Raw genomic sequence first — 18,103 nt, forward strand, 5'->3', positions numbered from 1 at the left:
GTGTAGAGAAAGAAGGGAGGAAAATGGGAGGGAATGGTGGGGAGGAAAACAGACAGAAGGAGGGTAAACAGAAGCAAGGACAGACAGAAGGATCAACCTCTGGTGTGGCATGAATGTGAGAAGCTTAGGGCTGGGTCCCACTCCCCACTCACCGATGGCCAGAGTCATCACCCGGAGATGGTTGCGTACCAATTTCACCACCTCGCTTTTCTGCAGGGGCGTGGCTCGGCAGCAGACCACAGCTTGACAGTAAGCAGTGAGCTGCAGGAACTGCTTCTGCAGACTCTCCTGCAGGGCAAACTCTAGGGTCTTCCCAGTGATAATGAGTCCAGCCCGCAGCCCTGAGTCCCGGGGGGCAGGAGGCTGGTGTAAATTCTCACTTAATGATGCTTGCCCTGGAGAGGCTGGGTTCTTCTGAAGTTCTTTCAAAATTGTGCCCATCAGCATCTCACAGGCATCCTTGAAAAATGAGGCAAAGACAGTTAGTGTTGGGGCTCCCTTGGTGGCCACATCCAGCAAAATTTGTCATTGTCATTCTTGAGCAATTGCTGCATCAAGGCAACCCTAGGTAGTGAATCACCGGTTACTTTCAAAGACCTCATAGTTCTTCCACAGAGACTTCTCTGTGTATGTGGGGATTGGCTAAAAGGATGGGAGACATCTCAGCCCCAATTCTACAGCTAAGAAATAGCCATAGAATTTCTTTATGTGTGCAATTTGCCTTCTCAAACGGTGACTCTCAAGAGCCCTTTTGTCTTATTCTGCTTTTTACTAGCTGCTGCTTAACTTTAGCCAAATTATATAACCTATCTGAGCTTAACTTTCTCATCTGAAAAATGCAAATATTATCTCCATCATAATATCATTGTGAGGAATAAGTAAAACCATACATGCAAAGCTTCTAGTGTAAGGCATGACACATAGCAGAATTTAAAACAGTAATTATTGTTTTTATCTTCTTTTTGATTCAACATATTCATTCATTCACCAAGTATTTATTGAGAAACTACTACATCTTAGAAAGGCACTGAGCACTGGGGATATGTCAATGAACACAAAAATGCTTGCCATCATGGAATGTATCTACATTCTGGTCAGGATGTTCCTAGCAGTGCTTATCATATTTGGTCGGTGTACATCCCTCTACTCTCATCACCCCACACCAGTTAGGGGTTCTTTAAAGGCAGATATCACTTTTTTTTTTTTTTTAAAGATTTTATTTTTTCCTTTTTCTCCCCAAAGCCCCCCAGTACATAGTTGTATATTTCTCGTAGTGGGTTCTTCTAGTTGTGGTATGTGGGATGCTGCCTCAGTGTGGTTTGACGAGCAGTGCCATGTCCGCGCCCAGGATTCGAACCAACGAAACACTGGGCCGCCTGCAGCAGAGTGCGCGAACTTAACCACTCGGCCACGGGGCCAGCCCCCAGGCAGATATCACTTTTAATTTACCTTTAAAGCCTTCATCATGCCTAAAAGAGAGTGATATCAGGCACTCAATAAATATTTGTTGAATGAATTCTACCCAAGAAGACTACCAATAAACTTATCCAGAAGTTATTGTGTCAAATGACCACTAAGGATAGAGTCAAACAAAATCCAGGAGCAGTGCACTTAGGTTGATTCCTGAAAGAGCCCCTCACTCAGAGCCCATTTACTCTTATTTCAAACGCTATTTTATCAAGCATTCTCAACCCCCAACCAAATAAGATGGGGAGGGAAGAAGTAGATATGGACATGTAGGCAGCACACAACAAAGCCATCGTAACCACAGAAACTGTAAACAAGGGATTTAACTTTAAAATGGAGCCACCCAGCAACCTTTATCTTAGGAATAAACACAATCCCCCACATCTCAAAAGCCCCCCAGGAAAAGTGTACAAAGATGAATCAAATACGATCATTATAGGATCAACATAGAATAGTAAAAAATTATTTTTAAAAACCTTCTGGAGTTTGGTTAAATTAAAATGCTACATTTATAGGTAACATATCCTGCAGTTATCATAAATTAAAATGTTTATTAAGATGAGACACAATGTTTAAAATATTTTTTAAGTGAAAAAGTAGAGCTATAATACAATACATTACCGTAAGTCCAGGCTTTGTAGCATTTATATGCTCATAGTGCACAGAATACAGTCTGAGTGGATGCCCTCCAAAATATGGATGTAAATTATCTGTGGTTTTATGATTATAGATTATTGATGTTTTTAACCTCCTATTTGAGTATGTATTGTTTAGTTTTATACATTAACTATATTTTCATTATAGAAATATATATATATGCACACATACACACATATAACCGATCATCATTATTCACGGATTGCATATTTGTGAATCCACCTACTAGCTAAAATTTATCTGTAATCCTACAATCAATGCTCGCAGGGCTTTCACGGTCATTTGAGGACATGCACAAGAGTGACAAATTTTGAGTCACGCGACATGCACCTTCTCAGCTGAAGCTGAACTAGGTGACGCTCTGCCTTCTTATGGCAGCTCCCACACTGCAAACAAATGTCCTTTTCACTGTTGGGTGCCACATTTTTTACATTTTTGTGTTTTTCGTTTGTGAGTTCACTGTTTAAAAAGGCCCTGAGTAGCAGTGAAGTGCTGTCTAGTGTCCCTAAGCACAATAATACTGTGAGGTGCCTAACAAGAGAATGTGTGTGCTAGCAAACCTTGTTCAGGCACAAGTTATAGAGCTGCTGGCCGTGAGTTCAATGTCAATGAGTCAACAATATACCTTAAATGAAGTGTCTTTAAACAGAAATATGAAACAAGGTTATGTACTGATTGATTGACAAAAAAATGCTGTGACCAGAGACTGGCAAGAACCTAATCCTGTATATCTCCTGGGAGCAACGGTCAGCATTCACTAATTCATGTTTGCGGCAACTTTATAGAACTTAACTCTATGAATAACGAGAATCAACTGTATACATATAGGTAGAGAGATAGATGTAATATAATACAGAAAGTATACTGAAATAGGAGTCACAGAATTTAAAGTTTACTCTATGCTTGACAAGTAATCAGCCATGGACACTTAGAAAAATCACAACCCTTTAGAGTCTCAGGCTATAAAATGGGGAAGGATCATGTATGAACAAGATTTTTATAGGTAGTAATAAAAATTATGAAAATAAAAAGTTACTATCTCAGGAGAAAATCTTAAAAGAAATAATTAAAATAAAACAAAAAATTAAATGATGAACCCTAAAAGGCCTTTATATATCGCAGTGCAGTAAATAATTCAGGATGTGATTGTATTAAAACAAAGACTCAAAACTTGTATGAGCATGGAAAGTATGCACGGTTTGTAAGTGGCCACATTATTATAATCCAATTTGCAGACTGGATTAGGGTTAGGAACCAAAGTTGATGGAAACTTGCAAAGTTGAGGTACCACACTATAGAAGTGAGCAGACATTCCATCTACTGCCAGGTAGCCCACTTAGAATGTTACAGGAACAATTCCTGCATTAAATGAGAAATTGGGCTCCATGATTGTCAATCCTTTCTTAACTCTTAGCATTTCCTGAGGGGTGGGGAGTGGGAAAAAGAGAAAGGAAAAAACAGTGACTGAAACCCCATTATGTGTCCAGCATTGTATATGCATGGACTTGAGTCATCATAAAACTAAATTAAATTATGTTCATTGCGTTCTGTTTAGTTATCTGGAAAATTCACACAGGTGGAATAGCTATTGATAGCAAATAATAATAATAATAATAATAATAATCTTTTGCACTTAGAACAGCCAACAATGGATACTAAATAAAGACTTTTTGAATTAATATTCTCTTTTTTGCTGAGGAAGATTCACCCTGAGGTAACATCTGTGCCAATCTTTCTCTATTTTGTATGTGGGTCGCTGCCACAGCATGGCTACTGACGAGTGGTGTAGGTCTGCTCCCGGGAACTGAACCTGGGCAACCAAAGCAGAGCATGCTGAATGTAAACACTAGGCTGCCAGGGCTGGCCCCTTGAATTGGTAGTTTTAAATGCCTTTAACCATAAATTGTACAATTACAAATGAATTTCACAATCCTAATGATTTTACTCCTTCACAAAAATCTCAAAGCCAAAATCAAACATCAAGAATAGATTACTTTTCCTTTTTAATGTTTGGTGAATTCATTTCATCTGCCAGGCACCACATTTATATTTTCTCATTCATTGCCTACAACAACCCTATGAAATAGGCACAACTCTCACATTACAGGTAAGGAAAAAGGGACTCAGGAGAGTAAGTCACATATTTGGCCACTGGCAGGCCAAGCCTTAGGCCACATCTTTTTTAGTGACTAAAATGATTAAGCATTTTCTTGTGCTCAGCCCCCAGCCAGTTCTGGGAACTGGCTGATGGTTGTGGTTCTAGGTCCCTGGGCCACTGCCAGCTGTGAAGGAGCACCCATTCTGTGCTGAAGAAGGAAAGCCCTCTTTCCTCAAAATGTATTATGTAGTTGGGTATTAATGGACGCCTGACCATAAAAACATGGCTAACCAAACACGGCAGCCTGTGACAGAGGCCCAAGATGGGAGTCAGATGAGAAGCTCCAGAGGATTTCTGAAAGGCAGTTTCCCGGGAAGGAATGGATGCCACTGATTAAGTCTGGTGACTGAGGAAGGAGGGAGGAAGGTGTTCCAAGTTAATTAAACAATATGCACAAATCTTGGAGAGTATCTCTATGCTAGGAATCATCTGAAAAAAAACAGAAGCGCTGTTTAACTGATTAGAACGTTTATGTTAAAGAGTTGGGGCGGGGCGGGGGGATTAGAAAAAATAGGCTGTGTCCAAATCTCTAAAATTCCTCCTCCTTTAAAAAAAAAAAAATTTTCCCCTCCCTTCAGCAGCTGGAACTTCATATTCTCAGGAGCACCATCTAAGAATTACCACTAGAGGGCGTGATTGTCTTGAGAGTCTATTTTTAGAATTACCATAAAAATATTATTTACCTGATTCCAATAGAAATCATCACTTCCCCTCCACTTGAAAAGGACATAGATTCCCGTCCCTGATCTTGACATATTTTGTCATTGTGGACTGAATTTTGTCAAATCCCTGGTAATCCAATGTGTAGGGGAAAAACACAAATACAAAATAAAAAGGAAACTTGCCTTTAATGCCTTTATTCAGCAATGATTCCTTTGAACCATGATGAATTTTTTCAAGCCTTTAGAAGAACTATGGTGCCCTCCCATGCATCCCAAGCTAGAATGCTGGATAGAAGAAATAATTATCAAGGAGCTTTTCTTTCTCCTTATATACATCAAATTACAAATGTTCCACTGGCTTTGAAACCACAAAAAGACTCATTCGATCCCATTATACATACTTTACTTTGGGTATTGAGGATAAAGAGCTTGTCGTCTGGCTCCAGCAGTTTGCATGCATAAGCTATGTTGACAGCTGTTTCCTGCTTGTCCCCTGTCAGCATCCAGATCTTGATGCCGGCTTTGTGGAGGGCTTCTATAGACTCGGGGACTCCCTCCTGCAGACGGTCTTCAATGCCAGTAGCACCTAAAAAACAACCAAAGTGTAACAGGGCTTATAAGGAACCAAAGCCAGCTGGAGCCCACCTAGGCTATAATTGGACCATATCTGTTAGCCAACCAATCCTGAATTACACCAACTGCCCCAGGATCCAAAGGAGGGGTGAAGACCCAGGCCAAAATCACATACAAAGTGATATTTTGGGAGTGAAGCTTTAGGAATCAATGAATTTATCAAATGTATTTGTTCTCCTTTGGGCTAGCTTTCTTATCTGTAAATTGAGGGGGTTTAAGTCAGCTACTTATGTAACCTTGCTCTATGAGTTTATAATTCTACGAGGGGTAAGGGGAGGCTTTTAAAGAATGCCCTTGCCAGAAAGATGGAATATCTATTTGCAATACTCTTTCACAATATAAGTCCACAATTCCCTTTTCTGAAACAATTGGGGCCAGATGTTTTGGAATTTAAAAGTTTTTAGATTTTAAAAAGGTAATATGGTATATATATCATATTTTGTAATATGTGGTAACCAAGCATATTAATATTTCTGCAGCAAAACTTACAAAAAAACCCTTACATTGGTGTTCACACTAATTAGACTGATACAGACTTATTTTGCTGCCAAATGAGTTTTGGCACTACACCCACAGAGAATTTTTTATTTTGGAATTGCAGAAAAGGAAATGTGGCCCTACACTACTCACTCTGTCACAGAGAAATGACTTAGGAATAGGCATCACTACTCTATTGGCTAGACACTAAGTTAGATCATTGTTTTTCTTTGAACCAGAGGAATGGAGCTCAGAGGCTGGTCTCTTGGTGTGTGAGCACTCATCTTAGGATCTAGATTTCTAGACTCTAAGGGCAGTGGTTCTCAACCTTGGCTGCCTCTTAGAATTACTTGGGGAGCTTTCAAAATTTCAAATGCCCAGGCCACACATCAGACCAGTTGAATCAGAATCGCTGGAAGTCAGATGCAGGCACCAGAATTTTTTAAAGTGCTCCAGATGATTTCAAGATGCAGCTCAATCTGAGACAAGAGGTGTCAGTTGTGCAAACTTTCATTGAAATCAGGAAGTAAGAGAAGACAGGGAAATAAATTTCATTGTTTGGTTGCAGGCTCAGGATAAAGAACATGGGCCCTGGAGCCAGGAAGACTTGAGTTTCTTCTTGGGTCTGTTAGTTACTAGCACAACTTTGAACAAGTCGTAGAACTTCTCGGTGTCCCGAGTTTCCTCTAAATAAGATGGAGATTTGTTCTGTGAATTCAAAAAGGCAACACATATTAAGCATCTTATCCAATGCCTGGCAAGAAACTTTAGCTTTCTTCTCTTGAACCAGTATATTTATTTGGTTTTGTACTCTATGTTAAGTGCTGAGTTTTTAAATGTTCTTAGTGACCACGCTGATCCCACCATAAATGAAGTCTAGCTCACTGCAGCGGAAAACAGAATAGAAAGGATTGCAAGCTGGGTAGAGGTCAGACTGGACAAGGTGGGCAGAACCACATATATCTATTAGATCAAAGTGAAAAAAGGCACGAGTGAATAACTTAGACTCATCTGATGTTTTTCAAAATTCTTCATCCAGACAATACAACATAGTCTACCTACCAAGTAAAGTTAGTTTGTTCTCCAACCTCATGGCAGATTCAAGCAGTAATTCTTCTCTGTTGTCAATGCTGGTTTCAGCTAAAAAATGATTCCTCAGCCACTCTGCATATTCAGTGTCGCTCATGACCTACGGGGGAAAAAAAAGAGCTATGAAGCAGGCCACATGATCTCGCAGGATCCTGCCAGGACTGACCCATGGCAAAATATCAAGGCATCAACTTGTTTTAGGTATTCCTCTTTCTGGGCACACTCATGCAGGTCCATATCCTCATGTCACCTGGTCACAAGCTTCCTGAACTCTGTGATCAGACTAGTGTAACACTGATGATGGACAGATCCCATAGCTCAGTATCTCTGGGAAATTCTAGGTACCATGTATGATGAAAGTGGGTTAATCTACTTAATAAAACCAGAATATGCAGTTAGGAGAAATCTCTACTTGGTAGTTAAATCCAGAGTGGCCTAATAGTACAATTGAGAAAGTGGTGTCAGGACTGGTCAGTTTGAGGTATTATGTAGCCAGCAGCACCTGTGACATCTCTTGATGGTTGATTTATGGAGTTAGTTATTTGTAAAGATAAAAAGAAAGAGGTGGCCATATGAGTAAAGCAAGAAAGGCTTGCTCCAAACAAAAATTAAGTGGAATTTCTGGAGGTGGAACCAATGGTACATTTCCCTTGGTCTTCAGGTTGCCATAGAGAGAGAAATCTACATTTCAGTTCCTATAAAGCAGTGTGGAGTAGAATGAGGAGGGAATTTCTTTACCTATTCATTCTTCTCCACAAGGTAATTTGATTTGGGAGAATCTGACATCCATTCGCCTGCATTTCTATCGGGGAATTGGCCTACATTTCTACACCAAAAAGGCAGAGGGTCTGTTTTGACCTGAACTCTCCATTCTTCTTACAACTTTGCATGAAGCAGGCTTTTGATTCTCCATGCAGGTGGTTCACTAAGTGCCCTGGAGTCTACAACAGATTCCATTTTCTCTAAGGCAGCTCCCAAGAACTAGAATTTGGGGAAGAAATGATAAGTCCCTACTTTGGTCTTAGGTGCTAGCTACAGTCTCAAATTCAGGTTTCCCAGGCCCTGTGGTTTGAGAATTACTGGACAGCCATTAACGCAGTGACACTTTGATCTACATGTATCTTCCTGTCTTCTCTGTCAGCTGGAGCCTAGAATGAAGGAGGGAAAATTGACACCCTGGCTTCCAACACTGCAAAAATTAACTGCAGGGCCAGAGCCAGGGAGGGAAAAGAAGACAGAGGGGGTGGGGGTAGACATGGAGAAGAGGGACAGAGGTGGCAAGAGGAGCTTCCTTGGGAACCAGCCCTGATGGCCTAGCAGTTAAAGTTCGGCGCACTCTGCTTTGGCGGCCTGGGTGTGGAACCACCTACTTGTCTATCAGTAGCCATGCTGTGGCAGCAGCTCACATAGAAGAACTAGAAAGACTTACAACTAGAATATACAACTATGTTCTGGGGCTTTGGGGAGGAAGAAAACAAAGAGAGAAAGATTGGTAACAGATGTTAGCTCAAAGTGAATCTTTCCTACAAAAAAAAAAAAAAAAAAAAAAGAGTTCCTCTGCATTGTTTCCTTCAAAAAAGAAAAAATAAAAAGAGTAGCTTCCTAGGTTCTTCTCCAGTATTTCCCCTGTGTGGGCTGGTTGTTCTTTGCTTCTTGTCCTTCAGTGTTCATCAAAGTCTCTGTTATACAACTAACTCTTCTCACTCCCCCATAAACACATCCTTCTCTTGCACTAGGCCTTGCTAGACTCTCTCTCTCCACCCTAAGCAGACTTCCTCCCTCTTCTCCTGCCATCTGCTCTACTGTGAACTTCAATAGGCTAGTTTAGCTTGCACTGAACAAAGAAACACACTGTCCAGGTATGCAGCTGCGGATGTGGCTGGGGCCAAGGTTGTAGGGATGGGGCTGGGGAAATCTTGGCTTTTCAATGAGGGAGGGCACTTTAGGAGTTTGAGGTCTTGCATAGCTTCATCGCAGCTGTGCAGCTTGACTTGGTCAATACCTAAGTCATTGGGCAAGTGGCCCCAAAATTTGACCACTTCACTCTTAAAGGGCTCCACCTGTTTCTCCCATGACCTGCAGGGGTGGTTCTGGTAATGACATCCCTCAGATCATTTCTTGGAGCTCTGTCTTCTTCCTTACTACTTAAAGTTTTACTTAGAAGGGATACACTATATCCCAGGATTATTCTCAATAGAGATAATCAGTACTGAGATAACATTCAGTAAATTTTCCTAGATTTACAGATAAAGACTTATGAGCATGTAAAGAAAAAATATCAAGAACTCATATGGGGAAAAGATAGGTGGGTCCCTGGCCTCATTCTTTCCAAAGCACATTTAATGCTATAAGACAAAGGAGTAATATTTACAAAGTATTCGGGGAAGAAAGTAGGACCTAGGGATTTTTGTTCCCAGCCAAACTGCAGTTCACATACAAAGGCACTCAGATATATTGAAACATGTGTGAACTCAGAGAAGATAACTCTTAGGTGCCCTTCTCGTAAAATAGTTTGAGAACAAACTCCAACCAACTAACACATAAGGACTAGAGAAGCTGTGAAAATAGAGCCGATTTCCCCAGTGCCTGGACCAGACTTTGACATACGCTGGTTTTCATCACGTGATGGTTAAAGAAGGGAAAGAATAAAGAAGGGTCTACTAAGCAGCCTCACCCTCTTGGCGACACATAAAGTACGCAGACCTCGTTTGGCATAGTCATCCAAGTGTTTCTGGGTTTTTTCCCTTATTATCCTCTGTTGTTTGTCCAGACTTGCTCCATCTGAAATAATTAACAAAACACAAGTGTTCCCACCAATCTGCCCAATTCCAGACGTATTTTTAAAAACGATAGCTTAACTCACAACAAACAAAAGGCCTTAGAGTTTTGAATCCCAAATATGCATATATAAAAGGGACCCCCTCAGAATAAATCTTTCCCTCATTGTTTTCTCCCCGGGGAGAGGAAAGTACCAAGAAGGTAACACAAACACCGTTCCCACACTATCAATAACAACAGTGGCAATATCTTTAATAATGCTAGCAGTCATTCACTGGGCACTTACCATTCGTGGGGCACTTGGCAGGGGCTCTACATACACTGCACATAGTACGACATTAAATCTCTCAGGAAACTATAAAGGAACTACTATAATCCTCATGTATTGAAGACCTGGCAGTGAATAGTTAGGTAACTTTACCAAGACATAGCTAATGACAGAGGTCAGATTTGAACCCAGGTCTGGGTAATCCCCAAACGTATGTGCTTTCTCACCAAATCCTAAGCAGCTGCCTTGACTTCATCAAGCATGTCTGACCTCCACATATCTGCTTGTTTGCCTTTCTACAACCAGTGAGAGTGGACTTTTAATCTCTGAGCCCTTCATATCACTATCTTCTTGGTTCTGTATGAACCCACCTGGGGAAGCCACGGACAGCAATTCCATGATTACAGAATCAGCACCCTTTGTATACACCACAACCTGGTTGGAAAGAGGATGTCGGACCACAACGGACATTCTTTTTCTTACTGAGTCGAAGGGCAGGATGTGTAGGAGTTGAAATGTTAATGGTCCCAAAGCAGCAAAGTCCACCACGACCTGCTCTGGGGTCCGGGACTGTAAAGTGCACTGGTAAGCCCTGGCAGCATACACTAAGGCCGCTTCATCTGGGCTCTCGGCCTCATAACACAGGCTGGAGGCCAAGGGCTGTCCAGGGAGGGATTCCACCTTGCCATCTGTGACGCCTGCATCACTGTCTTGTTTCTCTATTTCTGTAGGGCAAACTGCGTTCCCCGAGCCCTGGGGGCTCTCGCTTGTCGGAGAGACCTCTTCCTCCACAGGTGAAGCCAGTTTCATTCGACTAAAGAGAGAGAGTTTGTTCACGAAGGCATTTGGGACCCCAGAAGATGGCTCTTTCCCACTGGCCAGAGATGGTGAACTTGATCTTCGGACAGACAATCTCTGGAAGAGGTTTTTGATCTCTTCCAAAGACTTAATGGGCATTCCAGTCAGTGAAGAGAGTCTGATCTAGGAAAGATAATTTGGGAAGGTCTCAATAAGACAGTCAAAAGTAGTTTATAATAACTTTGAAGTCAAACTGGGAAAAAATGAGATACGAAAAGAGTTACCATTCCCTTAAATAGACAGCAGCCTGCTTCATACCTACAACTGCCAGAGAAAACATTAGTCATGATGAAAACGTGCCAATGTTGATGGCATTATAAATTTCTACAACCATTCAGGAAGAAACTTGACAGCTAATCGCAAAGACATAAAATGCTAATATTACTAGCAGTGGACATACTTATAGCAAATTTTTCCTAATAAAATAAGACATGTTAAAATATAGACAATCCCTAATCTTTATTGTATACATGCTAGCAATAACAATTTAAAAATTAAAAGCAAATTAAGTATTCAATAATAGCAAAACAGAAACATCTTCTTGAAAGGTTATACAGTATTTAAAATAAAGTTTATAAAGACTATGGGGCAAAATTGGAAAAGCTATAAAATATTATGAATAATATAAGAATAAATAAGTAATAATATACATAAAAAAACACTGGAAGAAAGTAAATGTTTTCCTTTTATTTTCCAGCTTCTAGAAAAGGTTGTTACTATGGCTCGTTTTTAAACAGGCCAATAAACTAAGTAGTTTATTGAAGAAGAGTTATCAACATTATAATGTGAATTTTAATTTCTACTTTTATAGAACTTTTTGTTTGTAGCCTGATTTCTTCCAGTTCTTAATTTTTATCAGATTAAATTTAGAATTTAATACTAATCATGAAAACTAATTAATTGGATCCTAAAATTTTCTCATTCAGAAATACCCAAGGAATTACAGAGTTTTCTCCTAAAAATGACTAATTTTATGATAGTTTGAAGGACTCATGCTGGTTGATTTTGAAACTTATTAGCGACTCAGAAATGAAAAGAAAAGTGAAACTCAATCACAGACGAGGTAGTTTTATTCCATGTGAATTCTGATTAGCTCCTGTTCACTGCCTTTCTATCATTACCTTGAAATATCATGAAGCTTAGGCTCTTATATGACTACAGAGATTTTTTTCAGGCCAAAGATTATTATACTCTCTAGAGAAAGGCAACAATATTTCTTAAACAGAAAATACTAAAACTTGCCTACTTTGGAAACAGATGCATATGAAAAAGTGTTTTATGGGGAGAAAACAGAATATCCAGTGATGTATTCTCTAAACCCATAATCATTTTTCAAAGAGCAACTTTCTAGTAGAAATCTTATAAAAATATAGTTTCTGATGAAATGAAAGCTTAATTGGAAGTAAATTATTTTTATGTTAAAGTTGACCACCTCCGAAATTGCCAAAAGAAAACGATCTGATGGAAAATTAAAATTTAATTGGGTTGTTCTGCAAATTGAATTTTAACTGGATGCATGCAAAAGGGGAGATAGTTACACACAAGGAAGCCAGCACAGCAAGCGGTAAATCACCCGTCTCTAAAGTAACTTTTTCTTTTTAATTGAAAATGAATTTTGCATGACTTCTAAGCTACAAATTAGACTTTAAAAATCCAGCTTTTGTGGGAACTGAGGAACCTTAGTACAGCATAGATGTATTGGATTTTAGATTAAGTTAAAATTAACCCAACTGGTAAGTGAAAAAGCACATTATCATTAAATGTGGTAATTAATCCAATATTTTATATTTGCTTGATGTAGTGCATATGATGTTGGAGGTCTCAGACGTCTCAAAGAAGGCTTCAACTTGGTAAAGAAATGAAAGCAAAATGAACAGAGCCACAGTCCACAAGAATTGCTCTCATCAGTTATCCTTGAGGCAAAATAGTGTAACAGCACCGAGCCGTACTTCCTTGGTTCAAATCCAATCCCCCACGAATCCATGCTGTGACACTGGGCAAGTTACTTAACCTCAGTAGTAAAATAGGGAATAGCAGGGTAATAGTACCTAACTCATGGGGTTACTGGGAGGATTAAACATGTTAATACCAAGAAATCACTTAGAACATCATAGCTGCAGAGCACAAATTAAGTGCTGTATAGATGTTAAGCTGCTTTCATTAGCTATTATTACTATTATTAATTATGATCTGCATAACAAGACCAGTAAAAGTACATTCAATCCCAAACTTCTCTTCTGCAAGGTGACCTTTGTTTGCATTAGAGACCTCACCTTTTGTCGTGGTTGGTTAGGAGCAGAAACCACTACTGTGTTGCAAATTGCCAATGCAATAAAGAAGTCAATGATGTACAAAGTCTCCAGTGGTGGATCTGGGATGGTCTCATCTAGTGGGGTAAAGAGCTGAGGTGTCATCTGACTAAACTTGTCCAAAAGCCTGGTGTCTGGTACCACATCTGTTTCCTAAAGATCCAATAAGACAAAGTGTTGTTACAATAAGTATCTAAAAATGAGTTTTAAATCTACATGAAAAGCAGCATTTATAACCAGATCTATGAAGCATGAGACAGTAAACTTTACTCTTCCAAAAAAGATTTAATGTACATGGTATCATGGGAAGTAAGAATAGGAAAATAAAAGACAAAAAATAAATACATGGAAGATCCAGAAGGCACAATATGAATGGAGGCTACCTTGACTATTGACTTAAACTAAACAGTAAATAGGACCAATGCCTTTCATCATAATCTAGTTGAGTGTTTTTTTTTAAAATTTTGAAATATATAGTGCCAGCATTGTATTTTATCGTGTCTAGGATTCTACCTTGGGCATAAATTCATCCAACAACAACTGACGAGTATCAAATGTTTTTTGGGGTTTTTTTTTGAGGAAGATTAGCCCTGAGCTAACTACTGCCAATCCTCCTCTTTTTGCTGAGGAAGACTGGCCCTGAGCTAACATCCACGCCCATCTTCCTGTCCTTTATACGTGGGATGCCTACCACAGCATGGCCTTTGCTAAGCGGTGCCATGTCCGTATCCGGGATCCAAACCGGGGAACCCCAGGCCACCGAGAAGCAGAACGTGCGAACTCAACCACTGCACCACTGGTCCGGCCCCTCAGATGTTTTTAAAGTGAGAGTGTTATTCATACTATATTATTCTAACATAATATTTTATAGTTCAAGTCACTACTATTGTAATAAACCAACCCTCCAAAATAAAAATTACCATGAGCAGACTAACAGATTTAACCAGCATTTCCTAGCAGTGTTCTATAAGACATTAGCGAGGGTTCCTACAAGAGATTTCTGATGGTCAAATCTATTTGGCAACTATGCCCTGTGCCCTCCTCTTAAAGATTCTTAGTACAAATTGCCTATGAGAAGTTGTTACTGAAAAAAATACTCTATTTTGTTTAACACAGTGCTTCTCACACTTATTTAAGAGTAACAGTTTCAACAAAAGAATGTTGTAGTAGAAATCTGTTTATAATCTGTAACATATAGTCAACTGCTTTAGAAATTTTTCAGATAAGTCGAAAGAGGGACCATCCGCTCTGATTCAAGTTTTTACAAAAGCTCCATTGTATTCAGAGGCGTCCTAGACGCAGTTAGCTGGCAAAGCACACTGACTGCAGGAAAGCCAGGAGAGGTGATTTAGAGAAAAGAGTAAAATAAGAAGATGTGTGACAGTAGACTCAGAAGACCATGGCTTGTATTGCATGGTTAGGAGTTTGGTGAGAATTAGCATAGGCTTAATAAGAAAAAAGCACAGGCTGGAAATCATATGGGTTTGGGTTCTGGTTCTAGACTCACTGCATTCTAGCTAGTGGCCTCAGGCAGCTTACTCAAAACCCCTGAGCTTCATTTTCCTCTTCTGAATAATGGTAAACATAACACATACCTCACAGGGCAGTTGTATAAAGTAAATAAGATAATGAGAGATACGAGAGCAGCACAACAGGAACCCAAATAATTTAATGTTCCTTTTCCTTCTTGAAAGACACATTCACCTTCAGGCAGGTTACCAGGCTCACAATGGGTTTTAAAAATCCAAATTATCTGCTGTCACAAAGCATTTTTAAATATCTATCTAAAACATCAATATCCACTGTCCTGTGATACTGGGCTGAACACTGTTGGAGTCCCGGTGCAGCCTGATGGAGTTCAGAGGCACTCTTACTCTGATGGCTGCTCATTAAGGTGTCCACCACACTTCCTCATGAGTCTCACATACATGGTGACACTGAGCCGGTACCTTGCTAAGTCCTCAGTTACTGGAGAAGAACCCTTTCCTCAAGGACCTCCTTGCCAACATCAGTAGAAGAGAGTGGTAAAGTCTGAGAGACTTCCCTCTCACTCAATGTTTAGTCAACCAAGGGACGTGTGGGTAATGTTGCAAAGGCCTACGATTGATTATACTGTCATCTCGTGCTTGTGAGGCTCCATGGATTAGAGCAATATTTCCAGAGGCATCTTTCTCAGAATGTCAATATCTATTAGGCAAAAAAGGAAACAAGAGTTTCATACTGAAATAAGTTTAAGAAGTGTTTAAGCAGGTTTCTTTATTGCAGCGCTTCTCAGAGAGTTTAGTGAGTACTGAGAATCTCCAAGAAGAGGTTAGTATGTACATGCTTCCCAAATTTATTTTGTAGAGACATTTGTTTTATGGAACATGTTTGGGATTGAGTTAGACACCTTAGAAGCTAACAGTGATTTCATTGTATCAATAAGATAAGATTAGCTCAGGGCTAATCTTCCTCAAAAAAAAAAAAAAAAAAAGAGAGAGATACTAGAGCTGGTCAAAGTTGAACCTCTGGTTGGCAAAATTGCGATTATAAAAAGTATTTTCAAAATGAACCGGAGAAAAATCCAGGAACTCAGGACCATAGAAGACCCTAAAGGCATCATAAAACAATACAGAAAGAAGAACACAGAAGATTTAAGGAAAGACCCACATCAAAATGAAGCTGCGGGCATAGAGCATTCTTCTGCTTTAGTTGGTCTTTAGTTGGATTAATTAACAAATTAATCCCTAATGACTAAGATATTTAGTGACTGAATTGAGGAGAAAGTATAGAATTATCACATGCAATTCTTACCTGTATGACTGTATCCATAGGCGTTTTTCCTAAGATCCAAATCTTGCTCATTGGGATTCTATATTACAAAATTGACTGCTCCCTACTCCTCCTAGTTCCACTTGTACTCAAGGTTTTTATTTCATTTCCCACTGCCACCCCACTCCCATTGGAAGGGCTCACCACTCCACCTCTACAGCTTTGGCTTAAGGGTGGACACAAACGCCTTCTTCTAGCTTCCTCGGATTCCTCAATACTACAGATCTGAAGGAAAAAGCCAGAGGCCAATAACCACGCACTGACAGCTCCTCCTCCACACCACCTTCTCCCACAGTCCTGTGGTTCTGAGCCTTTGCCTGCCGCACACACTGTCTGCCCCAAATGCTTTCCCTTCCTTTTCTATTCTGTAGTTCCTACTCATGAGTTTAATCCGAACTCAAATTTTACCTCTTTTGCGCAGCCTTTCTTGATCCCTCCTCACCCCTTTAGAGCTGATCACTCCTTCTTTGGGCCCTCACTATACTTTGGATTAACTGCTATTACTGCATCTTTAATACAGGACTTTATTGATTGATTGATTGATTGATTGATTGATATGTCTGCCTCCTCTACCTAGAACAAAACTGAAGGATGGGGGCATGTCTTATTCATTTTACATCCCAGTGTCTAGTATTATGCCATTGTCTTCCATTAATCCATTAATTAACTCATTTATCTCACAAACATTTATTGTTGATCTATGGCACCAGGCACCCCTCAAGGAAAGAGGAGTGCATAGGACAGACAGAATCCTGGTTTGCACGGAACTCACATTCTAGGTGGAGGAAACAGCAGATCCAAAACACTAACCTATAAACAAATAAGTAAGATACTTCTAGATTGAGACAAAGAGAGATGGGGGCGGGGCAGGCAGGGAGAGAGGAAAGGAGTACTTTGGAAAGTACTTTGGATTGGGCGGCAGGAAAGGTTTACTGAGGAGGTGACATCTGAGCTGAGACCTCAGTGACAGGGAGGAGATAGGCAAACAAAGATCTGAGAGAACAGAGATCCAGGTAGAATGAACAGCATGCTTGTTGAATGAAAACCTCTAGAGGATTAAAGAAGCACAGAGACATTAGGTAATACGAACCCAACACTCACAGGCCTCAATGACATTCTAATTCCCAAAGGCTGGTGTGTCTTTGCCAGCACCCTGTCTAGGATCCTCGCTCTCTGGCTCTCAACTTGCCCACCCATGAAAGATGCTATCTTACAATATTCCACTTCTAGACATCACAGCTCTCAGTGTGCTCTCAAGCTGACGTTCTCAACCTGGGCTTCACAGATGGGATTTTGGAATCATAGGCAAAATTTTTATAGACGCTAATTTTTCAGGTCAAAGGATCTATAGCTTTCTTAAAATAATCTTTAGTCTCCAAAAAGCATAAAATCATCTTGTCTAGAGCAAGAGTGAGAGATGATCTCTTATTTTAAGAAGACCATCTTATATATAAAGGTGTGGTAGTGAAAACAATACCAAAACAATAAATAACATCAGAGAATCCATATAATCAAATGACACAGGGCATTGGAATATAGGTCAAATGAAAACAAAATGGACTGAATGGGAAGACTGAGCCTGTTAAGCAGCTTCATTTAACAGCTTTTGAAGTTGCTTTATTGAGAATGGACATGTGAGACACTGTGCTAGATGCTGAGGATTCATGATGAGTAAGTCCTCGCTCTCAAGGAGCTAATGGTACTATATGTCAGAGGTGGAAATAAGTCCAATGTAATAAGGACCAAGGGAGGGAGGTAATGTGTAGGACACAGAGCTCAGAAGCTGAGAGAAGTCTTCAGAAGAGAGGATATTTAAGGAATTTTTTTAAAGAAATAAATCTGTCATCAGATTTGGTAGATAAGGGTAGGCTGTGAGGGAAAATAAATTTTAGACAGGGGAAATGGTATAGACAAAAGCACCAAGACTTTAAACTAA

General features: G+C 39.9%; 1 protein-coding gene across 1 annotated transcript in view; it reads right to left on the reverse strand.

Moving 5' to 3' along the window:
• Positions 1-18,103, reverse strand: part of LOC124237213 (phospholipid-transporting ATPase VD) — a 109,133-nt gene that overhangs the window by 21,447 nt on the left and 69,583 nt on the right. The window contains exons 11-16 of the mRNA XM_046656657.1: positions 13,321-13,509; positions 10,561-11,170; positions 9,818-9,924; positions 7,117-7,243; positions 5,346-5,530; positions 153-459 (exon numbers count right to left, since the gene is read on the reverse strand). Coding sequence (XP_046512613.1) covers positions 153-459; positions 5,346-5,530; positions 7,117-7,243; positions 9,818-9,924; positions 10,561-11,170; positions 13,321-13,509 — 1,525 coding nt within the window. The remainder of the gene's footprint in view (positions 1-152; positions 460-5,345; positions 5,531-7,116; positions 7,244-9,817; positions 9,925-10,560; positions 11,171-13,320; positions 13,510-18,103) is intronic.

Source organism: Equus quagga, chromosome 3, assembly GCF_021613505.1.
Source record: "Equus quagga isolate Etosha38 chromosome 3, UCLA_HA_Equagga_1.0, whole genome shotgun sequence".
NCBI lineage: Eukaryota > Metazoa > Chordata > Mammalia > Perissodactyla > Equidae > Equus > Equus quagga.